The sequence below is a fragment of the Protopterus annectens genome, chromosome 6.part0, assembly GCF_019279795.1.
Source record: "Protopterus annectens isolate FY-2018-M chromosome 6.part0, PAN1.0, whole genome shotgun sequence".
In the NCBI taxonomy this organism is placed as follows: Eukaryota; Metazoa; Chordata; order Ceratodontiformes; family Protopteridae; genus Protopterus; species Protopterus annectens.
This window is the reverse complement of record NC_056737.1, coordinates 1,096,608,004-1,096,635,262: the sequence shown is the minus strand read 5'-3', so window position 1 is coordinate 1,096,635,262 and position 27,259 is coordinate 1,096,608,004. Positions and strand designations below refer to the sequence as shown.

The following is a 27,259-nucleotide window of genomic DNA, read 5'->3' as shown; positions in this document are numbered from 1 at the left end:
GACACAATTTGTGCGACATTAAGTTCGAACCCTCAGTTCCAAGATGAAAATTTGAGATGGCAGCCAATTGTACTCTAATTGTGGCAGCCGCAGCACCTTCTTGAAAAAGTTTAGAGAGAAATTCCAAAATACTAGCAATAGGGGTCACATAGCGATCAACATTGTTACGAGAAGCCCAAATGGCAAAATGCTTCCATCTACTAGCATATAACTTTCTGGTAGAAGCTTTATGGGAAGCTACAAGAATGTGTTGTACCTCCGAAGAAAAGTCATGTGACCTGGCTAGGAAGGGAAATGGAGCAACCAAGCTGTCAGTCTGAGGGAACTAAGAGAAAGGTGGAGGGTCCCTGACGATTGTGTCAGAAGGTCTGGAACTGAGTCCAGAATCCAAGGTTCCTCCAGTTGGTAGAGTCGGAGAAAGGGGAGCCAAATCTGACAAGGCCAAAGCGGAGCTATTAAGATTACCGTCCTGCCAAGGGCTTTGGCTTTCTGCAAGAACTTGGGAATCAGAGTAATAGGAGGGAAGGCATACAGGAGTCCCGGAGGCCAATCGTGTATGAGCGAGTCCCTTGGGCTGTCCCCCCAGTGGAAGATTTAGGGCAAAGTAGCTTCTGCATTTGGCATTCACAGGGGATGCAAGCAGATTGCAGCAAGGCTGGCCCCACCTGTGGAAAATCTTCTCTGCAACTTCGTTCTTGAGAGACCACTCGTGAGGTAACAGAATGGATCTGCTCAATTTGTCCGCTATTACGCTGGATTTCCCCAAGATATGCGTGGCAATCAGAAAGCGCCCGGTGGACATGGCCCACTGCCAATTTCTCAAGGCCTCTCGACACAGGGGGTAAGACCTGGTTCCTCCTTATTTGTTGATGTACCAGACAAACCAACACGTTGTCCGTCTGTATGGCAATCGTCCCTAGAGGCAGAGAGTCGTGAATGTGCTGCAACGCCAAAAGCACCGCTCTCAGCTCCAGAACACTGATGTGAAACTGTGACTCTGTCTCCAACCAGGTGCCTTGAGCAGTACTTCCCTGAAATAGCCCCCCCCACCACCCTATCAGGGAAGCGTCTGTGTTCACCATGGCCAACGGCAGGGGGAGAACAAATGGACGACCCACCATAAACTGTTGGCTGGTCAACCACCAGCAAAGATCCTTCTTGCATGAGTCCATAATCATGACTAAGGACGACATGGGAAGTTGTTGGCATGACCACTGGGTGAAAAGTAACCACTGGAGAATCCTCATGTGCATTCGTCCTAGAGGCACTGCTATGAGAGTAGCTGCCATTGTGTCTAGGAGTTTTAGAACCTGATGGACCGCTACTTTTTTCCTCTGCATAATGTCTGAGACCTGAGGTTATTCTGTTCAGGGGTAATCTTATTGTGGCAGTGGTAGTGTCTAGTTCTGCTCCAATAAAGGATATATGCTGCGATGGTGACATATCAGAATTGATAGTGATGCCTAGCTGAGAGCAGAGATTGAGAGTGTGATCCCTGGACAGAATTAGTTGATGCCTGAAAGTGGCTGTAAGGAGCCAGTCATCCAGATATGGGAACACTCGGAATCCTAGATGTCTCAAGTGAGCCATAACTACTGCCATGCATTTGGTAAACACTCTGGGGGCTGTTGCAAGTCCAAAGAGCACTGCTCGGTATTGTTAGTGACTGGCTCCCAGCCGGAAATGCAGATGATCTCTGGATGGCCTGGCCATTTTGATGTGATAGTACACATCCTTGAGATCTATGGAGCACATCCAATCGCCCACTCCGAGGAATGGAAGGATAGACTGAAGCGTGACCATCTGGAACTTCTCCTTCTTTACAAATGTGTTGAGTCTGCTGAGATCCAAGATGGGTCTCCAGTCCCCTGTCTTCTTTGGAACTAAAAAGAATCTAAAGTAAGTTCCGGATCCTATCTGGTCTGCTGGGACTGGCTGGATGACTCTCTTTTGCTGCAGCCTCTGGATTTCTATGGCTGCTTGATCCCCGAGACTGGGTGGAACATCTGGGATTTTTATGCCGACAGGCGGGCTTCGTAGAAATGGAATGAGGTATTCTCTGGTAACTATGCTTTGTACCCAAGAATCTGTTGCAATTCCTAGCCAGGCATCTGGATACAAAGCCAAGCGACCCCCGACTGCCTCCAGAGCAGGACAGTTGGGCCTCCTATCAGGAGCGCTGATAGGGCTTGCCAAGGAACTGCACCCTGGTTCTGCAGACCCCCTCTGCCGCCAGGGCAGCGTCTTCCGTTACTGCCCTCTCCTCTGCCCCTGGATGGGGGTTCACTAAGTGTGTTCTGGAAAGCTCCTTGAGACTTACGGAACCACATTTTCCCACCTTTCTGCCTTTTGGGGTATGGTCTAGTATGGGTGGAAAAACGGACTCCTACGGCAGATAGACTCTTTCCCTCCTGCTCACACCTAGTGAGAGTCTCCTTGACTTTGGGTCCAAACAAGGAAGAGCCATCAAATGGGGTGTTGACTAAGGAAGACTTGAAGGCTTCTGCAAAGGAGCATAAGCGCATCCAGGATTGTCTCAGCTGAGCTATCGCTAAACCTGCTGCTCGGCTCGATCCATCGGCTGCATAAGAAATGAGCCGCATGGACGAGTTCACAATAGAATTAAGAGTGTTAAGCTGTGCCATCACCTTCTCAGAGACAGCATCATCTGTGTTGCTCTTTAGAGTATCTCCAAGCTCTTTGAGGAGATCTCGCTGAAGACGGGTGAAATGGGTTAAATAGTTAAGCGATCTCATGGCAAATGTCACAGAACTAAAGATGTATTTCCCGTACCTGTCCATCGCCCTAGAGTCTCTATTAGGCGGATGGACAGAGGAAGCGGAATCTGACATCTCTTTCTTGGTGGCTGCCGCCACCACCATGGCATCAACGGGGACTCCCTTAGTAAGAAATGTCTTGTCTTGGGAGGAGGTGATAAATTTATTAGGCCTCCGAGGGACAGGTTCCATGGAATCAGGAGACTTCCACTCCCTTCAAGCGACCAAATCCATTAGTTCGTCGAAGGGTGGAGTCACCCAGGAGGTGGAGGGTTGAGACCCAAAGGCCTTCAGGAGCACAGACTTATCCTCAGTAGGGCTAGCATCTGCTTTAGGACTTCCAGGATATCCGCAAAGGAGATATCCTCTGAGGGGGACCGTGGAGACCCTTCTGATGTCAAAGATTCCTGAGAGGAATCTATATGCCTCCTCTTGCATAATCTCTTTCTGGGAACTTTATCAGTGGGGGATTCTGGTGAAGTCTCAGTAGAGCAGGGGTCACCCAATGGGGGTACCTAAGGCTTTGGGTCTCGACGCATGACAGGAACGTGAGGTGTAGAGACAGAACTCGGCACTTTAAGGGAGGAAGAGGAGGCACCTGACTATGTGTGTGTGTCTTAGACGACATAACCCTCCTCATGGCATTGAAGACACCGCTGCTTCGACCCGAGGAAGCCACCGGTTCTGAGGAAGATGGCAGCCTCCCCAGCGCTGAGACAGCAGGCTCCGAACCAGAGGACGGAGTTGAGCTCATCTGCGCCAAAGCTCCGAGAGGAAGGGTCGGAACCGACACATCGGTTCGACCCCCCTCCCTGCAGCCAACAAGAGAGTGTTGGCTCCGAGACTCTTTCAACGGAAACAAAGAAGTCAGGGTTGAAGGAGCCGAAGGCACTGGGATAGGCTTTGGCTCCGAAGGCTCCACAATCATCAGATCCTCCTCCTCTGGCTCTGAAGGCCCTGCTTGGTTCGAAGGAGGAGTAGTCACAGCCAGTGGGACAGTCTCAGGCTTCGAACCCAAATGGGACGAAGCCGATAGTAATTCAGCCAATGATGGGTTCTCTATAAGCCTCTGCACCACCCGGTCCACATCGACATCAGGAAGGGTCCTCGACAAACGGGTCGAAGGAACCGAAGACACCACTGATCGAAGGGTTGGAGACTTCAGAGTCTCGGAGACCAGTACCAAGACTGGGGACTGGCTCCAAGGCATCTGTTCGGTGCACAACTCCAAAGACTGCGGAGCCAGCGAGCGCCCCTCACAGAAGGACTAGGAGCCGATGACCTGGGCTCTGAGGACGACTTCGACCGCTTGGAGGACTTGGAGGTCTGGTCAGCCTTATCCAGTGAAACTTGAAAATCAGGCTTCAACAAGCCTCTATCTACCAACTTCCTTCGCCATTCTAATAAGACCCTACTGCTGAAGGAGTAGCAGATAGAGCACTCTTCTTGGATGTGTACAGGCCCCAAACAATAAACACAATTAACGTGTCCATCTGTAATGGACATCTTCTGCCTACAATTACACTTCTTGAAGCCAGACCTCTGTTTTTCCTTCTGATCCGCCATATTAGAAACAATAGAAGTTGTCAGAGCCCTGATCAACAGCGATCATACAAATGCACAGAAAAACAACAGCAATCTACACAAACCGAACACAGATATAAAGTCCCTGCACAACCATAGTTTCATAGTTTCATCTGCCCTGAGGCATTTGCAAGCCTAGCCCTAGAGATGTGGCTTTCGCCACCCCATGTAGTGGTACTAAGGTGTATAGAATAAATTTAGAATACTGTGCCTTTGTCTAGTAGTGACACATTGAAGACCCCCTTACTTATTAAAATTTGTTTACTGTGCCTCTGTTAAGTAGTGACACAGGGGTGACCCCCGGGGTAAACCTACGATCTCCCATCCACTCGTCAAGATTTCTCTTGAAGAGAGTCAGTGAGGGGCTCTGCCTAACATGGACTGGGATTTTGTTCCAGAGTATGGGAAGCCTCTGAGTTATGAATCTGTCCCTCCAGCATGTTCTATTCATGTTTGTACTGAGGTTTAAATCTTTGGCTCTCGTGGTTCTTATGGATTTTGATTTTTTGAGGTGGAGCATGTCCATCAATTCCTGGTTGGACATGGCCTTGTATGTCAGGTACAGATCACCTCTGAGCAGGCGGTATGCTACTGAATAGAGCTGGAGTTTCTTTAGTCTGGCAGCATATGCCATATGCTGGAAACCCTTGATCCTCCTGGTGAGGTACTTCTGGGGTCTCTCCAGCTGTTGTAAGTGCCGGGTGAGGTACATACCAAATGGGGCATTGTACTCAACCATGGGCCTGATAAGGGAGGAGTACAGGGGCACGATGACCTCCTTTGATCTGGATGTGAACCCCTTCATGATAAGGTGGGCAAGGTAGAAAGTCTTTCTAACCACTTTGGCAACGTGGGTGTCAAATGAGAGGTCACTATCAACTTGGGTCCCCAGGTCTCTGATTACTTTTTCGGTACTCAGTGGGTTACTGTCTATGTGATAATTTGTGGGTATTTTGTTTTTCCCAAAGGGGATGACTATACATTTCTTGGCATTCAGTTTAAGGCCGTGATTCCGGCACCAGTTGTCCGTTTCGGTGAGGCCTTTCTGTAGGATGTATGTGTCAGCTGGTGTATCGACTATGGCGCCTAGTTTGCAGTCATCTGCGAACTTTGTCAGCCACAACCCTCCCATGTTTGCTTTCACATCTGAGAAGTAAATGCCGAACAAGAGGGGTCCCAGGACAGAACCCTGTGGGACACCACTTGTGACTGGCTTTGAGACTGACATGGCTCCTGCAATCTTGACTTTATGGGTTCTGTTCTTTAGCCAGTTTGCAACCCATCTTGTGACATATGGATTTACTTTTAAGCTGTTTAGCTTTTCTATGATCCCCGAGTGGGGTATTGTGTCGAAGGCTTTGGCCAAGTCCAGGTAGGCTGTATGGACTGCCTTGCCCTCATTAATGGCTCTAGTGACTGTTTTGAAAAAGTCTACCAGGTTCAAAAGGCAGGATTTTGCCTTTTACAAAGCCGAACTGGGTGGGATCAAGTGTCTGTAGGTCCCCAATGTCATTGTTTATGAGTTCCATAATAATTCTTTCCATAGCTTTGCAAACTAGGCTGGTCAAGCTTATGGGGCGGTAGTTCCCAGGGTCTGTAGTGGAGCCTCCCTTGTGGAGTGGTACCATTGTTGCTGTACACCAGTGTTCAGGTACATATCCTGTAGTAAGGCTAAGGTTAAATAACATTTTTATATGCGGGTTTAGCTCCTCTTGGAGTTAACGTATCATGCAGCCGGGGATACTATCAGGTCCCATAGATGCTGTGTTTTTTGCTTTGTTGAGGGCGGTTCTCACCTGGACATCAGAGATGACAGGGAGGTTACATTCAGCTGGGATGAGTATTTCTTCTTTTGGAGGTGAGGGAGGGGAGAAATTTGCACTGAACCTGTCTGCCAGAATGTTCGCAATATCTGTGGGTTCGGTAAATTTTTTGTCGTTGTGTACTAACTCTGAGCATATCTGAGTGTTTCCGCCCAGGTTTCTAACATAACTGAAGAATGCCTTGTGGTCATCTTTAGTGTCCTTGGTGATTTTTCTCTCAAAGTTGGCCTTGGATATTTTTATGAGAGAACGCAGCTTTCTACTAGTGCTGATCAGAGATGCCTTCCCTTTATGGGATTTTGCTCTGTCTTGCAGTAGCTTCCTTCTTTTGTTATACAATTTGTTTGTGGCTGGGATCCACCAGACAGGACGCTTTCCTTTGGTGGAGAGGGTCTTGGTTTTATTTGGGATTGCACGATCCATGCATTCTTGGAGATGTCCGTAGAAAGCATTTGTGTAGGATTCAGCATTGTGGGATGTGGTTTCCATTTGCCCCGAGGGCTTAAATGATACCATCTCAGTCTTGAGAAGTGTAAAGTTGGCTTTTGAGAAATTTCTCACTGTAGTCTTTTGTGCTGGGGGTGGAGGTGGTAAATGTATATCCAGGGTGATTAGTTTGTGGTCAGATCTCACCAGTGAGGGCAATACTTCCGGTGTGGAGCATTTTGTCCCCATGTTTGTGATGATCAGGTCTAGTATATTATCCCCCCTTGTGGGACAGGTGACTAGCTGTTCCATTGCATTTGAGTTTATGAATTCCAGGAACCTTTGGGCTAGGGTGTTAGAGCTAGAATAGTGCACCCAGTCTATGTTAGGGTAGTTGAAGTCTCCCAATATGATGGTATTTGGTGAGACATTCATATCTTCCAATGTCTTCAGGAAGGCTGAGTGGGGTTCTTGAGACTGGGAGGGTGGTCTGTAACATGCAGCCAGTTGTATAGCAGTTTTGCCTACGGTTAGCTGCACCTGGATGGTCTCCGATGCTTCATGAGTTGCCACTAACCTAGAGGTGTGGGTATCCTTGATGAATATGGGCACTCCCCCTCCCTTTGTGGTTCGGCCTGGGTTTTGGGGCCGAAAAGCATGATACGAGGTAAAGCCTGGTAGCGCTGGGGTGCTCTCAGGAGCCTTGAACCAGGTCTCGGTTACAGCGCAGACATCTATGTTCTCCATACTGAGGAGTGCTTCGAGAGCCTGCATCTTGAGATTTAGACTTCTGGCGTTGAGCAGCATTACCCTTAATTTTTTTCCATTTTTGTTTTCTAAGGAGGTGGGTTCGTCTTTTGAGCCTTGCCTAAAAAAGGCACTATGGGGGTGGCAAGAGCCTTAGCCAATATCGGGAAGCCCAGTGGTGACAGGTGCAAGCCGTCCCTTGCGAAGCAGCGTGGCTTGTCCAGCACGTCATCCCAAGCAGACATCCCAAGGATAAGAAAAGGTTCAGTACTTCACACTATCTATATATATAAATATATGTAAGAAAGACAGTACGCACACACTAACTACTACTAGTTTAATTACAAGGGATAGGGTAGCAAGAACAGTAAATTTTGAATGCAAACATCAAACTGTACAGATAAAGCAAAATGGCCAAAGGCCTAGAACAAACCTCTCTGTAAATAACGTGGAGTAATACACCAATGAAAATAGAGGCTAACTGCTTAAAAACCTTATAAGAGTGTACACAAAGCTAAACATCAACTTTTTAGAAAAAAATACTTTCAAAAACTAGGTCAAAGATAAAGAATTAAATTCTACTGGCCTGAGCTCTCCGTAGACCTTGCGATCAATTGCAGCGGCAAACTTGATCTGGGGTAGGAAGGAGAGCATCATGGGATGGGGCCTGGCCTTGACCTATTCTGAGATCTTTAGCTAGTAAAGCGGTCGACTCGGTGCCGATGGCTCGGCTCCGAACTCGCATGTAAGAATAAATTTAACAACTTCACATCATACATTTTGGGGGTCTAATGAGTTGGCATACTTAAAAATTTTCTGTAGAGTATTGTGCCAGAATACTGGCCAAGCAAACGAATGTGACTAAGGAAATTATTTTTTGAGCTGGTATACAGGATCTGAACTGCCTAAGCATAGTAAGGTCTTGTTAAGTTTAATTCTGGTTGCTGCCAAAAAAGCAATTACTAAAAATGTAAATCAAAGTCTCAGTCAGCCATACTTCAATTAGTGAATATTGTAGCAGAGATAAAAGAAACGGTTATGGGATCTTTAGAAAAGGGTAGGAGGAGTGTACATAGAACAAGATGGAAACTGTGGTAACAGTACTCACATAAAAATATTTCGGAAGAGGAATAAGGTCTAATGGGAGGCAGGAATTGATCAATTTATGTAATGTCAGATTGATTATACTATATGAAAGAATGTGTGTGATGTATAATATTTATAACAGTGAACAGATTAATATGGTTTGTTTTTGTTTATAGAAATGTACGTTTTTCTAGGTTTCAAGTGATAATTTAATAATGGTCTTAAAAAGAGCTATAATGAGTAGGTTATACAAAATACTGCATAATAAATATCATAAGATGTTAGAAAAGATTGGGAAGAGAGAACATAAAAGCAATATATAAATGAAAATTTGGAAGGACATCTATACAGCTCCCAAGTATGCAATAAAGTCTAGAAGGTTTAGGATTTGTGTTCGGATGTGTTTACACAGGTATTTTAAATATCCCAAGCAGATTTCAGATACATTTTCTTCATGTACATAGCAAAGTCTGGAGGTGTCATGAGACAGAGAGGTAATTGGGAAAGTTTTGGGGATTGTAATGATTTAGCAGATTTAAAAAAATCACTAAAGAATGCTTTAACAAAAATGTTGGGGGAGCAAATTGTTGAACTAAGCAAATTATTCTTTTGACTCAGGATATAAGATCTAAACTGTGCAGACATAGTAAGGCCTTACTAAATTTTCATGCTATTGACTGCAACAAAAAACATCACTAGAAAATGGAAATCAAAATCTAAACTAGCTGCAACTGATGTAACAATTCGATAAAATGAAAGTAGGACCTTTAGAAAAGAACAGAAAAGGAGAAAATTGCAAGGACTTAAATGGAATTTGTTGGAACAATATACGCAAAATTACATTCATAAGGATAGAAATCCAGGGAAGGGCAGGAATTGAGCAATTTATGTATAATATTAGACTGAAATAACATTGCTGAAATGGATACTGGGCAAAAACTACAAAAGAAATGTTGCTGTGCTTTGTTTCCTTTCCTATTACCGTATATGTACCTATATCGCTTTTCACAAAAGTTACGTTTAATCAAGCCATTTAAAAAAGTACCTGGTCAATTACCTATTAAAGCTACTGATAAGCATACCTACTCCTGGGCCTTGCTGGCACAAATGGCAACAGCGATACAAGAGCCCAATAAAAAAGCAGTGCTCAGTTTTGGCAGTCGTTTCACATGGAATGCAGAAGCGAGGGACATTTCTGCATACACCCATTTTATTCCAGCTTGTTCAAGGAACAGAATATGTATAGCAAATTCAATCCCATATACAATCTGTTTGCATTTTCTGACAAAGGCACTGGTTACACTGCTGAACTACAGAGAACTTCCAGGGTACTCGATCTCACAATGTTCCAGGAACAGGTCCTAAGAGTACACAACACTCCCGTGTAACTTACTGTCACCACCTCCCTGATGCACTGCTTGACAAATGGGTAAATAGTCTTCTAGGGTTTAAAGATAATCAAGACCACAGCACCACTGCCTGTTACCACAGGGTCTTATCTTTCTAGGAGGAAGACCGCTGTTACTGCTACTGACATTTGCATTTTGGATATTTTTTCTGATCTATTTGCATGAAAATGGTCAGGCCTTTTCCCACAATGCCTGGGTACTACTGAATGCACCATTTGTTTTGGTCTTTTTTTGCTCTAAATTGTTTAATACTTTTGGAGAGAGAGGGACTAAAAAAGCAATACTTTGTCTGCAGAAGTATCCAAGAATTGACTCCTGCCTTTAGGAAAGTGAAATGCCCTTGCAGTACATGCACACCTATGCAGAAGAGTTATCAGATGAAGGGGTCCTTAAGTTTATTATCGACTGTGTTGCAAATTACACTGTATGGCTTCCCAGCTCACCTGCCATTTATGCCAACCTGGAGGTTTTCTCTTTTTGGGAAACATTAGATTTGCCCAATAGCATGTCATCTGTTTTATGATGATCTAATGATGTCTGAAAAATATTACTAGCAGTAAAACGCAGTAAAGTACATCAGTATATTCCCTCAATAAACTTATCCAACATCCTGCTTTATTTAATGCTTGGTAGTATGTGTGAAGCTCCTTTCAGAACTTTTAACCAGCCCCTTATCAACCATTCTATTTTTTTTAGAGGAATCTAAATTGGTGCTATATCAAAAAAAAATTGGCTTAATGTTTGGCTCTAGGGACAAACATCTAAACAAACTGCTAATACAAGCCAACTTCCACTACCTTCCCTTGAATTCATTACTCAGTGAGTGATTGTACAACTCTGCTAGCAGTTAGTATGCATAATACCCACCTCTCACATCTTTCAGTAATTACACAAATAAAAGGAACACACAAACAAAGAGCTGAAGTAATAGTGCACATACAATCTGAACAGCCATTTCTTCTACACTAAGTGCCCATTTCAACTCCTACGCTTGCATCTCATGCAGAAGTTCAGTGAAGTTGTGTGGCCTTGCTAGTCCATAACATATCATTCAACCAGACCTACAGGGATAAGAATATCTGTTTCTACATGGTGCTATTTGTGGCCTGCATATCACAGACTCACTGATTTATAAAGCTCTGCTGGAAAGATTAGAATACTGAGGTTCGGCGGTTACTGGTTGCGTTTTCTAACATAACAAAGCTACTGTGGGACTGCAATACACATCCTACTGATTTTTTTTTTTTGCTAAACATGTCAAAATTACTAAAATGTTAAAGAAACTAGCTGTTCAGCAGTTCATCTCAAAGAATTAAGGCCTACAAACATTTAACAAGCTTCATCTTGTAGTGCTGAGCATGATTCATTTACTCACCAGTTATAAACTGTGTGATCTTAGTAAGAGAGTTCCTGGGTAACCAACAAATCCCAGACACTTTGATGATGTATGGATAGTCATGTAAACATTTTTTTAGTTGGCTGTCAATAAATTTTGCTATTGTAAGTGTCTTTGAGCCTTTTGCGTCCACTATAGGTCTTAAGGGAGGATTTCTAGTGTCTTTGGGAAGGAAGAAAGAAACCACACATCATCAAAGATTCTTGGGATTGTTTAAAGAAAATCAAACAGGAATATTATGGTGATGACATCATATTTGTAACTGTTGCTGTTAAGGATTTGTTTACTGTTATACCTCATCAAGAGGGTGTTGAATTGTTTTATGAATTTCTTTGTCAACATACTTCCTTAACATATTCCAGGATACTTGCATTAAGAACATTGATGGAGCTAGTACTAGAAAACAGTTACTTGACACTTGAGGGGCATCTATTTAGGTAGATGTCTGGAATTGCAATGGGGGCAGCATGTGCCCCCATTTTTGCAAATATTGTCCTAACTCAGTGGGAGTTGTCGAAGGTGTTTACCTAGGAGGGAATGAAACACTGTAGATTTCTTCACTTCGTAAGTGGACACCCCTTGCACCAAAAGAGGTCCTTAGTGAAGGGACAAGGGGTGAGACTTCCTCAGATGATAAGTGATCTGGAAGAATTCTACAAAGAGAGGGATGTTTTATTGGATATGCTGATGAAGAGAGGATATCCAGCTGACTTTGTGAAACCTTTGTTGGATGAGGTGACCCACAAGAGGATTGTGAGACACTTTCACCCATTATTAGGTCTAGATACATCCGGAATGGGTGCATTATCAGATAACAGTGAAACAGCAACTGGTAACATCAGTAACTATAGAAATGCACTAATTTTGACATACAATCCACAATTCCCACTAGTTAAGAGACATTTTTGTCAAGAATTGGTATATACTAAAAAGTGATGAGCTCACAAGTGTCAAATTGGGTGATGCACCAATTGTTGTTTATAAAAAAGACACAAGTATAAAAAATATATTGGAAAGAAATAAAGACAGAAAGAATAATGCAAAAAAAGGCACGATGACAAAATGTGGACATTGCACTCAATGTAAGTATATTGTAGAGGGAGACAATGTATTTATCAAAAATTATGGTTGGGTGAGGTACAACCAGAACAACAACTGTGGTACAAAAAATGTAATTTACATTGGTGTTTGTCAGATGTGTTTTGGATATTATATAGGAATAACAAAGAATGCATTCAGAACACGGATATACCAGCATATTTATGATATAGGAAAGGCCAATACAAAAAAATGCACTGGCCAAACATCTTGTTAATTTTCCAAGTCATTACTTCAAGTTTGCGGTATTGGAACAAGTAGAAATGGATGAAAGGGGTGATCCGTTGGACCTTTTTTTAAAATATAAAGACTTTTTACGGCAACTGAGGGTTAACGCTACAAGTTTTCCAGGTCTTAATGAAGTAGCATCCCTCAGCAGCTATTTAAAATTAAAAGTGGATCACTACTTTTAAGTATAGGGATTGCATAAAAATATATGTAACAAAAAGCAGTTTATACATTTATAGATATACAATTTATATATATATATATATATATATATATATATATATATGACTGGTTTTGTAGCAAGGTAGAATGTATTCTGCACAGTATTCTGAGCCTGTCTTTTTAAATGGAAGCAAAAGCTTCAATTAGATAATGTTGATGTGTTTGAAACAAGAGTATTTAATGTGTCTTAAAAGTGGTAAATGTATTCTGAAGAAGGCATTGGTAAATGTGACGAAAGCGCTAAATACATTTTATTTCCTTGCCTCCAGTTCGCCTTCGTGCTTATTTGTTTGTTACTTCGTTGGTTCTATTTCATTTGTGACATTTGTAAGAGACATTGGTCAAAGCTTCTAAGGGATAGAGGAGGAGTATAGAGAGAAATAATTGAGGAGATGCTAGGTCAGAAGGTAGGGTTATTAAGGATAGAATGAATTATAGGGAGTTGAGTTAGTAGAAGTTGGTTAGGAAATTCAAGCCAGTTAAGAGTCCTGAGATCAAGGTAATGGTGAGATCTAGATGGTAAATTAGCAGCAAATAGTGCAACTTTGTTGTAGGTGGTTTCAAGTTTGCAAAGTAGAGAGGTATGCAAGTTGGTTAAGATTTGTAAGCCATAGAAAAGGTTAGGAAGAAGATAAGCTTCGGCAAGTGAGTTTTGAGAGACAGGTGTAAGAAACCTTTAATTTCTATACAGTAGGGCAAGTTTTTGGTATGTTTCTTGATACAGTGTAGTACATGGTAGTCAAACTAAGTTGGTCATCTATAATTACTCCAAGGACCTTACCGTAGGTATCAGCAGAGATAGTAGTGTTGTTAAGGGAGAAGATGGTGAATGAGGACTTGAAGCGGTAAAGAGATTTGGGGAGGAAAAGAACTTTAGTCTTCTTAGGGTTTAGAATGAGATGATGATTAGTGAGCCAAGTTTCAGTGAGATTAAAAGACTTTTGTGTCACGTGCAGCAGGTCTGATGGATTATCAGCAATAGTGATTATTGTGGAGTCATCTGCATACCGAACGAGCAATGACTGAGGACAGGAGGACTGGAGTTTATTAGTAAAGATGTTGTAGAGGAGGGAACCCAGGACAGAGCCTTGACGGACACCCATTTTTATTGGAGATAAAGGGAGAGAGAGCAGAATACCATTTAACAAATTTCTGTCTTCCTGTGATGTAGCTATTGAACCAAGAGATAGTTGATGAGGAGAGATTCAGCTGACCTAGTTTGGAGAGTAAAATGGGATAGGAGACTGTGTCAAAGGCCTCGAAGAGGTCTAAGAAGAGGAAGGACACTAGCTTATTGTTGTCTCTGGCTAAGGAGACAGTGTTGGTGAAGAATATAAGTGCAGTGGATGCACTGTGATGTGGGCAGAAGCCATGTTGGGTGGGAGTGATGAGGTTTTCTTTAGTGAGATAGGTCAGAATTTATTTCGTTACAGTGTAAGTGTGTGCTTTATAAAGTGTTTCTGATAGTCTTCAGTGAGCGACAGTTCCTTGTGAAGAAGGTGATAGATACAACTTACAAGTGCAAGTAAAAGAACAGTCACCCATCCTATTCTCTGGTCTTAGACAGAAAGACAAAGAACTACAGGACTGAGTAAAGACCCTGAAAGGAATATTTATTTATTTATTGCAGTTGGTTTGCCAGGATAGTCCATTGGGCCAAAATGAACCCGTTTTCAATGGAGTCCTGGGGAGAAAAGCTCCAAAATAATCTAGGTACAGCAGGTTATTAATGATAATTATACAAATGTAAAAGATTGAAGCAAATAATTTCAAATAGTACAGCAAACATTAGAAATAATACAGACTTGTGATGAAACTTTCAGATGATACAGACTAACAAAAGGAATATTGCAAAGTAATACTGAAAGTCAATACATACTAGGAAGCATAATCTTAAGAGGTGTAATCTAGTACATTCTGTGCAAATACCATAGAAATAATAATGTGTGCGCTAGGGGAAAATAATAAGGAAACTTGCTAAAGTAAACAGGGGAAAGAAGGAAGATAAAAATAGCCAGTGTTAGTTATGTGGGGTGGGAGCGAGAGCATTTCCACTGGGATACTAGATGTGAATGAAGAGATCTTTTGAAAATAAAATGGTTAGAGGTGGTGTGAATGGACGGTGGTACGGAGGTCCAGAGGCGAGCTAGGCCATAGGATAGAAGGTTTTTGCCTGGGGGATGAGTTGGTTTGTACACTTCTAATAGATTTTGATTGTTTGACCTTAATACTCTATCAGGTAGGTGCATTTTAAAGGCAGAAGAAAGGGAGGGACAGAGGGAGGGGTTGAGAATGAGCTTGTGGGCAAGAGTTAGTTGAGTGTAGGTGAGATGATTGGGTAGTTCTAGCCAGTTTAGTTTTTGGAGAGAGGAACAGTGGTGGGTGGAGGACTTATGGCTGGTAGCGAATTTGGCGATTTTGTTGTAGCAAGAGGAAAGTTGTGTTTTTAGCGAGGACTGTAGATTAGTTAGGAGTGGAGCTCCATAGAGAAGGGAGGGGATAAGAAAGGAAGTAGAGAGGGTGATTTTATTGGCAGGTGTAAGGTAGTGATTTTGTCGGTAGAGCATACCTAGTTTTTGATGTTTTTTTTTGATATTTAGTTGTAGGTGGGAGTTGAATTTGAGCTGGCTATCAATTTGGACCCCAAGTAACTTGGTCTCTGACACCAGTTCCAGAGGTGAGTTATTTTGACTAGTAATCGAGAATGTGTTTATATCGAAAGAAGTGACTTTAGAGGGGGTAAATACCATTTATTTGGTTTTAGAAGCATTGAGTGCTAGATGATTTCTTTTCATCCATTGCTCTGTGGTTGAAAAAGCATCTTGCGCAAGTTTTAGGAGTGTGGGGATAGATGTGGCAGAGCAGATAATAGTTGAATCATCTGCATATTGGATGATGTTTGAGAATGGGATAGATTTGCGGAAATCATTTATAAATATATTGAAGAGAAGGGGACCCAGTATGGAGCCTTGGGGAACTCCGGTAGGGGTATTAAGAAATGAGGAGGTGGCCTTTTTCCATTTTACTGCTTGATATCTATTGGATAAGTAGCTGAAGAACCAATTCAAAGAGGAGGGAGATAGGTTAAGTTTTGAAAGTTTAGTTAAAAGCAGGCTGTGTGAGATAGTGTCAAAGGCCTTAGAGAGGTCAAGTAGTAGGGTAGAAACAATTAGGCCAGAGTCACGGGCTTTATTTACAGTTTCAAGGAAGGAGAGGAGGGCTGTCATAGTGTTATGATTTGGTCTGAATCCATGTTGTGTGGGAGTTAAAAGGTGATTATCTAAGAGATGTGGTAGGAGTTGAAGTTGGACACACTTTTCTAGGAGTTTAGAAATGGGAGACAGGATAGCGATGGGACGGAAATTAGTAACATTGTTATTGTTGCCACCTTTATGTAAGGGTATGATGAAGGCCTGTTTCCAGATTTGGGGTACTATACATTCTTGGATAGAGCGGTTGATTAAAATGCTAATGGGGTAGGCAATTGCTTCAGCAGCTATGCTAAGAAAGTAAGAAGGGATGTTATCAGGAGAGTTAGTGCATGGCTTCAATTTCAGAAGGAGTTTCTTTATAGTAGAAGTGGGTATAGGTTTTAATGAGAATAGAGGGGAGTGGGAAGAGGGAGTATTAGGGGGTGATGAAGATGGTGAGAGAGTTAGAGTAGAAGAAGAGGTAGAGGGTAGAGAATTAGTAGATGGGAATGAGGAAGTAGTAGCAGTGCAAGGTAGAGTGTTGGTAGGGGAGGGTGGGGGGTATTGGGGAATGTGGTGTTGTTAGAGAATGAAGAGGTTAATTTGGAAATAGATTCAATAAAAAAATAGTTAAATTGTGTAGCTAAGTCTAATTCAGGAGCATTAGGGTCTGGGGTGGGGGTGTCTGGTTTGCTGGGGTTAAGGACAGTAGAGATACCTTTCCAGAATTTCTGAGGGTTTATTTTATTATTGTTTTGGAGTATAGAGAAGTAATTTTGTCGATCTGAGATGATGAGCTTTTTTACTTTATTTCGAAGTGTTTTGTATTCATTATGGAGTAGGGGGGGTCCTGTTTTTCTGGTAGTGTGCCCAGACTTTATCTCTATGCCGCATGGTTGCTTGTGTATTTTTGGTAAGCCAAGGGGCGGATTTAATTTTTATTCTCTTTGTCCTTAAGGGAGCATGGCAGTCTAGTAGTTTTAAGAATGTTGAGTTGAAATGGGCAACTGCGTTGTCTAGAGATAATGTTTTTAGACAATTCCAGTTTATTGCTTTTAGCGAATTTGAAAAGGTTGTTGGATTAAAGTTTTTTTGGTTACGGATAGTAATATAATTATGGGTGCGATGTAGGATTGGGGGAAGTCGGTGAGTGAAGATGGGTATGTGGTCACTAAGGGGATCGGGAAGAGTGCCACTGTTAGAGAAATAGTGAGGATGGGAGACTAGAATCCAGTCCAGAATACTGCCGCTAGAGAGGTTTTTTGAGGGGCGAGTTACAGAGTTGATTAGCTGTGAAAAATTATAGAGGTTGATGTTAAGAGAGTTTGTCGGAGACTGAATGGAGGCCCAGTTAATATTCATGTCTCCTAAGATTATGGTTTCATTGCTAATGTTATTGGAGAGCCAGGAAAGGATATCTTCAAGTGTAGAAATATTACCCCCTGGGGGGATGTAGAGGGAAACTAGACAAATGTGTTTGTGCTTGTTAACTTGAAGTAGCGTTAGGAGTAGTTCAGCATTATTAAAGTGTGGAGTAGGTTTGTTATAGGGAGTAACTAACAAGGAGGATGAGTATAGGAGAGCTACTCCTCCACCTTTTTTGTGGGACCTGTCTTTTCTTATGATAGAATACTTTGGTGGAATTATTTCAGAGTCTTTTATATGGGGTTTTAACCAGGTTTCAGAGATGGATAGGATGTCAGGTTTATTATGTATGAGCCAGGCATGGAGGTTTGGGACTTTGTTTACTATACTTTGGGAGTTTAAAGAAGTAAGTAATATGGACTTGTCTATAGTGGTTGCGGTGGGGGGGGGCCTGGGTTGGGATGGATATCACCTGATAATAGAGTGGTAGTCAGATGAAGGATCGAGTCAGAGAGGTAATTGGACAGTTTAGTAAAAAGATTGGGTTCTATTGTGATTCTGAAAGATTTACTAGTTGTTATGGTGGTAGAATGTGTTTGAGAGGTGATAAGTTTGTATGGGAAAAGTAGGTGGTTTTTTATAAGATATAGATGGGGAGAAATAGGAGAGTGTGAGTGTGAGAGAGGGGAGTTAAGATGGTTGGTAACATGGAAGGGTTGTGAATGGTAGGAAGTAATGGGTTGGGAGAGGCAGTGAAGATAGGATAAATGAAGAAGTAGTAGTAGTAAAAAGGAGATGGAAGAGGGTTTTGAGAGCATGTTGAAATAGGGTTACTTAGAGGAGCAATGTTGTTGTTGAATGATATATGTATATAAGAGACAATTATGTATAGAGGTGCTGGTATGTACCTAAATAGTAGTGTGGGAGTGGAGAGTTATGTTAGGATTGGAGGGGACGTGGTTTGGGAGTGGGTGTCAGAGGGAGAAATGGAAACCTATTGGCTAGGTGGGATATTCTTGGAGAGGTGAATGAAGTTTAAATCTGGGCAGGAAAAAGGAAAGGGTGTTTCCAGAGTATAGGAGACTGATTGGTGTAGAATGGCAGTGGGTGTGGTTTCAGGAGGGATAAAGGTAGAGGTGCTGGGGGCGGGTGAGATTTGGGGGCAGGGTAGGGGAGCAGAGTGAGCCCGAAGGGCGAACGGAGCGGGTAGAACCCATGAGGGCAGGAGAAGATCGAGGACCTATCAGTGGAGTGCTGTCTGCAGAAGGGTAAGTAGCAGAAGGGTAAGTAGAGGGGACCTGGATGTAGTAGGTAGAGTGGGCTATAAGTCTTTAGGGGAGAGAGAGTGAGAAAAAGAAATGTTAGAACTTAGAGAGAATACAAGAAGTGAGTGAATTGAAGTCTACATTAGTGCGGAGAGAATGCCATCTAGTGGACAAATGCTGAAGTGCACTTAGCCCACCAGGGCAATCTCTGGACTAAAGTGGACTGAAGGGAGAAGGGAGCTAGTGTAACTCAGGGAACTAGATGAGGGGGGAAGAACGGAGAGACAGAACTAAGAGGAGTTTAGGCTGCTGGCTTTCCTGGCAGGGAGCGTACTAAATTAGCTAGCAGGGTTTAAGAAGTACAGTAGTTTAAGGTTTAGCAGCAGATACATGTACTTCCTTATATTCTTCTGGGAGACTCTTGGATTCAGTTTCCACAAAAGGGGGTTGAGGCAGCAGAATATGATCAACATTCAACTCAGACTCATAGCATGACTGGAGTGAGAATGGTAATCAGGGTGTGAAACTGCCAGCCCAGGTATCTGGAATTTTGTAAATAATTCTATGTCATTTGGGAACATTGGTATGATTTATACAGAACTGTATGTTATGTACTGAGCTTCAAGAATGTAACCACAGCATACCCTGCTGGAACAAAGAAGATTAACTTGCAAAGATGGGCCACAAACAAAAGATGTTATATCTCAGTTTCAGTTCAGTAGGAGACACAATGTCTAGAGCTAGAAGTTTTTCTATCGTCTTGAAAGAAAAGTAATTACTTGGTTTAAAATGCAACGTGTTTTATTGTTTTACATCTTCCAAGATCTGGCAAACATCTGAGAGATATGTATTTTTAACACAGAGATGATAAAATTCAGTTAAGTTTCTGTTTAGCCTGGGAACTGAAGTCAGGTGATAAAGAGTGATGTTAAACAAGCTAACCCAGCGTAAAATGCAATATTAATTTAAGAACTCTCTCAGAGAGAGTGACTGTGCATTTTGTATTTTGTCTTTGACATAGAATCATCCACTCATCATCACGTTTGCATTTGCTTGCAAGTAAGATTCAAGGCATACTGTCTCTTTTAGATACAGATAGGAATATATTAAAGATTAGTTTAGAGGTTTTCTGTATTTATTTGAGAATGTTCTGCAATGCTGTTTTAAAATATTTCCTGTGATTTTGAACTCTGATGTAATTGTGTTTGTTTTCTGAGTACTGTCTTGTTCTTTTGTTATTCATTATTAAATATATTCAAACCTATCTTTGTGGCTTATATTTTGAGACATATTTAAGCTCTTAAGAGTACTTGCATATGTATTTGGTGACACTTTACAAGCCACTCATAAATAACCTTGCAAGTCTTGGTCAAAAGTACCATTTGGATTATTAGTAATATTACACAGTAGGATTGGACACCCTTTGTTAGGGCCTTACAGTAGCTGATAAGGGTGACTGGTAGCAGCTGGAACTACCTTATAGTCTGGGCAAAAGGGGGCATAGGTAGTAAACCTGTGCCAGCCTTTCCCAGGTATGTGTGTGTCTGTATATCAATAAAATCTCAAAGTAAGTGTGTGCGCACGTGTGAGTGTGTGTGTCAGCTACTTTGGCAGTGACATGAAGCACTGGTTGGACAGAGAGGGTGCTGGAGGTCTTGGCTTGGCCACTCGGCTGAGATCTCAACCTTATAGCTGTGTCAGTGGGGAATCTTATTGGGGATCTGGTGGGAGAGGGAGAAACCAGCCCCAGACTGACTGTGGTCTATGTGTGCTCTTAAGGGAAATTGCACTTTACTGTGTGTGTGTGTGTGTGTGTGTGTGTGTGTGTGTGTATGTGTGTGTGTGTGTACTTGTCATCCTGCCAGTGTGTACATCCCTCACTGTTGCCAGTGGTAAGGATTGAGGCTCCTTGATTACTGGGCCAGTGTTGGGGCATCACATGGGGATCATGGCCTTAGGCCTTTTCAGTGCACTATAACTGAGTGAATGGCTCTGCAAAACCACAGTGTAACCTGGGGGAAAAAGAATGAAGTGAAATGCTAGCTGTCTCCTTGGGGCACAACACCTATTGACTGCAACATTCATGTCAGGCCAGGCTGTCATGCAAAGACATGAATTTCTGACTAACTAACAAATCCTGGGATCAAGCAATGACCCAAATGCTGAAGAAGTCAGCTGGGAGGGACTGAGTGGCAAAAACTAAACATCTGAACAGACAAAAGTTACATTAACTACTGCATTAGTGGCATCTGGTGGATGATTTTTATCCATTTTTCTTCAAAGAACACAATCACTATCCAGAGATATTACAACTGACTGCTATCCCATAATTAAACAAACCTCACTCATAATTACAGAGTTAGAATCTCCCCAGGTGTAAACATTCAACCAACCTGGAATGAGATAATCTATAAATCCAGTGTCGTCTGAAGTGTCAGTGATAACATTTGTACCATTACCTCAGGAGCACTAACAAACGTGCTAATACTTGTTTATGCAACTTTACTCCCCAGAGGACTACTGCTGGATAAGGTAAAAATATAGCACTTTTATCAGACCTACCATTGAAAATGTGGATGCTGCTGGACAAAGAAGCAACACTATTACATACCATGAATGCTGAGCCTCCTCTCTGGTATACCATCAAATGAAACGCTACACAGCACAGCTCCACCCATGGCACTGGTGCCGCAGTACAGCTCCACCCGCGGCACTGGTGCCGCAGTACAGCTCCACCCGCGGCACTGGTGCCGCAGTACAGCTCCACCCGCGGCACTGGTGCCGCAGTACAGCTCCACCCGCGGCACTGGTGCCGCAGTACAGCTCCACCCGTGGCACTGGTGCCGCAGTACAGCTCCACCCGTGGCACTGGTGCCGCAGTACAGCTCCACCCGTGGCACTGGTGCCGCAGTACAGCTCCACCCGTGGCACTGGTGCCGCAGTACAGCTCCACCCGTGGCACTGGTGCTGCAGTACAGCTCCACCCGCGGCACTGGTGCCGCAGTACAGCTCCACCCGCGGCATGTTACAGAACCAAGCATGACACCATCAGGGCTTCTGGCCAACAGCCATATAAAGGCAGAGCTACACCACCAAGAGCTCAGGACTCACAGAAGAACACCTGTTATACTTTACAGACAGAAAGACATTTGGGAGTAGGTGCAACACCCAGCAGCCAAAACCATTCATTCAGTCTAAACGTGTAGTCCTAACTGTAGTCCCTTGTGAAAGCTTCAGTCTTTTATATGGTAAGCATAACAATAATTTACCAGTATGTTCAAAGACTAGGCATCCTAAATGCTACCAAGTCTAAACACAAGTGGTATGTGAACTGTCCATGGAACCAACAAATTTTGAATTTTTGAAGACACGAACTTACAACAATGACAGAAACGTAATGATTTCTTTATACTCTATCCCTTTGCTGAGATGAATACATGCATCTATCAGCTTTCTGCCAGACCACACACTGATCTCTAAAGGCATACATTAATTTGAACGAGAGTGACTAACAATTAAGACATTAATCCAGATTAATTCACACCAATGCTCGATATAAATACTTTAAACACACATTAAGACAATGCCTTCTTACCTCCCTCAGCTCGGTTAGCATTTGCTCATCGACTGCCGTTTTTTGCAAAAGCTCTTTATTGTCTTTTTCGAGTTCCTTCACTTTACTGTAAGACTCTCTGAACCGGAGCATTTCTTTTTCCAACGTTTTATTTTCTTTTTCCAAAGCATCAAGCTTGAGACTGTTGTCATCCAGAGCGGCATCCTTTGATTCTACCTGCTGCCAAAGCCTCTTTGTCTCCTTCTCCAAAGACTTCTTATCTTTCTCAAGTTGACCTACTTCTTGCTTAAGAACTCTATTGTCCTTTTCTAGAGTCTCTGCTCTAGAACTACAGATCAACAACTCTTCAAGCCTTTGCTGAAGAACCTGTCTTTCTGCTTTTGTTTCCTGAGAGTCCTTCTCAAGCTGTTGTATTTTTCTGCTGCAGTTCTCGACTGTCTGCTGAAGTCTTTGATTCTCTAACTCCACTCCCTGATAACTCAGTTCAAGTCTTTCGTACTTCTTGCTCCGTGTCTTTAACTCCTCAACTTCTTTTTGTAATTCTTCCTTTTCCTGTTCCAGCTCTTTATTTTCAAGCTCCACTTGAGTCATTTTTTTGCTGGCAAACTTCAAGGTCTCCACCATCCTTCGAAGTTCCAGGTTCTCTTCATCCAGCTCTTTATTGTCTTTTTCTAGAGCTTCTAGCTTGATGGTAGCATTCTGCAAAGAATCAAATGCTTTCTTGAGTCTCCTGTACTCCAGCTCTAGAGTAGAGTTCTCCTGCTCAACAACCTCAACTTTCTCACAAATTATACTCAACGTAGCTACCTTTTTGTGCAACATTTCATTTTCCCTTTCAAGTTCAGTGACGGTCTTTTCTTGCTCTTCTGCTTTTTCCAGCTTCTCTGTTAGGTGTGAGAGTTCCTTCTGCATCTGCTTTTTATCAAATTCGACCTTACTGAGTTTACTACTTGTCTCTCTGACAGCTTCATGAAGTGATTTGTTCTCTTTTTCAATATCTTTTATTTTAGCTTCAGTACTGATTTGTGATCGCTGACGTAAAGACGTGACGGTCTGGTTAAGGTGATTATTCTCCAGTTCCAATTCTTTAATCTGTGTTAAAATATATAAACACATTTTAATGATGCATTTTCATTTAGAACATACAATTGTATTTCTCTCAAGACTAATACAAAAAAAAATGTGAAACTAAACTAGATGAACAAGTATCAACTACTGTACAATGGAAAAGATGCTCATGTTTCAGGTTTGACTGCAATGATATATAGTGCGCTTGTAAGCATGCAAGTTAATGTTCAAAAATGAGAAAACTTCAATATTATCACCAGTATGGATACAGTAAATGTGCACAGCTTACAGTTGGTGTAGAGCTACCGGAGGCCAGTGGTCAAAATTGGTACATCTAAAGTGATGTAACTGATGCATAATTACTGCCAAACAATAAATTTGATAAAGAAAGGCTAACTACTCTTCAGTGTTAATTAACCAAGTTATCATCCATGGTTTACTGCTACATTTATGACCTACAGCAAAAACAATCCAAAGCAAGTTGTGAGATTAAGTGTTTGATTAACTCAATTATCTGTATACGGTTCTGACGTGAAGCAAGAAAATACCGAACCAGTTTTCAAAACGGTGTCTGCCAAATGCCTTTAGTCAATGAAAGCCCTGCCAGCACAGGTAGATGGATTAGGAAAATTGTTTTGATGCCATCTACAGAGTAAGGAATATAAGAAATTTAAGAATCTCAAAGAATTAAGCATTCTTTTTATTCTTTGCTGTCTTGTGTTCTGTGCTCTAAACATTGTAGAAGACTGCAGATAATGGAAATACGACTGACAGAATAAAGCTTTCTAAATTTTTATCATAATGACTATAATTTCAGGAATATTAGAAAAACAGTGGCTGGAAATGAAGAGTATTTTACCTTAATGTATCAAGTACGTTAGTGAATGTAGTACCAGTGCCACGTGTCAGTGAATGGACTATTGGTGCCACATGTTAGTGAATGTAGTACCCATACTAAACATTAGGGAATGTAGTATCAATGCTAAACATTAATGAATGTAGCACCAGTGCTAACCATTAATGAATGTACTACCACTGCCACATGTTAGTGAATGTAGTACCAGTGCCACATGTTAGTGAATGTACTACCACTGTCACGTTAGTGAATGTAGTACCAGTGCCACATGTTAATGTAGTACCAGTGCCAGATGTTAGTGAATGTAGTACTACTGCCACATGTTAGTGAATGTAGTACCAGTGGCACATGTTAATGAATTTAGTACCAGTGCCACATGTCAGTGAATGGACCATCAGTGCCGCATGTTAATGAATGTTGTACCAGTACAAAATGTTAGGGGAATGTATTACCAGTGCTAGACATTAATGAAAGTACTACCAGTGCTACATGTTAGTGAATGTACTACCACTGTTACATGTTAGTGAATGTAGTACCAGTGCCACATGTTAATGTAGTACCAGTGCCACATGTTAGTGAATGTACTACCAGTACTAAACATTAGGGAATTTAGTACCAGTGCTAAACATTAATGAATGATTCATTAATGAATGTAGTACCAATGCCACATGTTAGTGAATGTACTACCAGTGTCAAATGTTAGTGAATGTACTACCACTGTCACATGTTCGTGAATGTACTACCAGTGCCACATGTTAGTGAATGTACTACCACTGCCACATGTTAATGTAGTACCAGTGCCACATGTTAGTGAATGTACTACCACTGTCACAAGTTAGTGAGTGTACTACCAGTGCCACATGTTAGTGAATGTACTACCACTGCCACATGTTAGTGAATGTACTACCAGTGCCACATGTTAGTGAATGTACTACCACTGCCACATGTTAATGTAGTACCAGTGCCACATGTTAGTGAATGTACTACCACTGTCACAAGTTAGTGAATGTAGTACCACCGCCACATGTTAATGCAGTACCAGTGCCACATGTTAGTGAAAGTACTGCCACATGTTAGTGAATGTAGCACCAGTGCCACATGTTAATGTAGTACCAGTGCCAGAGGTTAGTGAATGTAGTACTACTGCCACATGTTAGTGAATGTAGTACCAGTGGCACATGTTAATGAATTTAGTACCAGTGCCACATGTCAGTGAATGGACCATCAGTGCCGCATGTTAATGAATGTTGTACCAGTACAAAATGTTAGGGGAATGTATTACCAGTGCTAGACATTAATGAAAGTACTACCAGTGCTACATGTTAGTGAATGTACTACCACTGTTACATGTTAGTGAATGTAGTACCAGTGCCACATGTTAATGTAGTACCAGTGCCACATGTTAGTGAATGTACTACCAGTACTAAACATTAGGGAATTTAGTACCAGTGCTAAACATTAATGAATGATTCATTAATGAATGTAGTACCAATGCCACATGTTAGTGAATGTACTACCAGTGTCAAATGTTAGTGAATGTAGTACCAGTGCCACATGTTAATGTAGTACCAGTGCCACATGTTAATGTAGTACCAGTGCCACATGTTAATGTAGCACCAGTGCTAAACATTAATGAATGTAGTACCAATGCCACGTTAGTGAATGTACTACTAGTGCCAGATGTTAGTGAAAGTACTACCAGTGCCACATGTTAGTGAATGTACTACCAGTGCCACATGTTAGTGAATGTACTACCAGTGCCACATGTTAATGTACTACCACTGCCACATGTTAATGAATGTAGTACCAGTGCCACATGTCAGTGAATGGACCATCAATGCCACATGTTAGGGAGTGTAGTACCAGTGTTAAACATTAATGAAAGTACTACCAATGCCACATGTTAGTGAATGTACTTCCAGTACTAAACATTAGGGAATTTAGTACCAGTGCTAAACATTAACGAATGATTCATTAATTAATGTAGTACCAATGCCACATGTTAGTGAATGTACTACCGGTGTCAAATGTTAGTGAATGTAGTACCAGTGCCACATGTTAATGTAGTACCAGTGCCACATGTTAATGTAGCACCAGTGCTAAACATTAATGAATGTAGTACCAATGCCACATGTTAGTGAATGTACTACCAGTGCCAGATGTTAGTGAAAGTACTACCAGTGCCACATGTTAGTGAATGTACTACCACTGCCACATGTTAATGAATGCAGTACCAGTGCAACATGTCAGTGAACGGACCATCAATGCCACGTTAGGGAATGTAGTACCAGTGCTAAACATTAATGAAAGTACTACCAGTGCCACATGTTAGTGAATGTACTATCACTGCCACATGTTAGAGAATGTACTACCATGTCAGTGAATGTAGTACCAGTACTAAACATTAGGGAATGTAGTACCAGTGCCACATGTTAGAGATTATACTACCGCTGCCACAGGTCAGTGAATGTAGTAACAGTACTAAATGTTAGGGAATGTACTACCAGTGCTACATATTAGTAAATGTACTACTACCGCCACATGTTAGTGAATGTAGTACCAGTGCCACATGTTAGAGAATGTACTACCACTGCCACATGTCAGTGAATGTAGCAACAGTACTAAACGTTAGGGAATGTAGTACCAGTGCCACATGTTAGTGAATGTAGTACTAGTGCCACATGTCAGTGAATGGACTATCAGTGCCACATGTTAGTGAATGTAGTACCAGTGCTAAACATCATGGAATGTATTACCAGTGCTAAAGGTTAGGGAATGCAGTACCAATGCTAAGGATTCATGTAAAATTTCCCCCAAATCTGTTCTGTAGGTAGTAAAGGATTATTATTCATAGGTTCATAGGTAGGTACTAGGCTATTGGCCCTAGGGCCTATATAAGCCTAGCCAAATGTACCCTGGCTTTCGCCACCCAAGAAAATTATTTTCCTGTGCCACTGGCACTCTGACTAGAACTTAAGCCTGCTGGTCTGCCTCTCTCAAATCACTTAGCTGGCTGAAGTAAGATTTGTCCCACTGTGTACTCTACTGGCATTACTGTGAATTTCCAGTGATGAAAAATAGGACAAGCAAAACTAGACAGACTGATACATCAAATAAAATATTAATACACAATATAGACTGCTA

At 42.0% G+C, this 27,259-nt stretch overlaps 1 protein-coding gene across 2 annotated transcripts in view; it reads right to left on the bottom strand.

Moving 5' to 3' along the window:
* CCDC88C (coiled-coil domain containing 88C) overlaps positions 1-27,259 on the bottom strand; it is a 1,480,266-nt gene that overhangs the window by 387,898 nt on the left and 1,065,109 nt on the right. For both annotated transcript variants that reach the window (XM_044074710.1, XM_044074709.1), the window contains exon 15: positions 22,213-23,283. In XM_044074710.1, the coding sequence (XP_043930645.1) occupies positions 22,213-23,283 (1,071 nt within the window). The remainder of the gene's footprint in view (positions 1-22,212; positions 23,284-27,259) is intronic.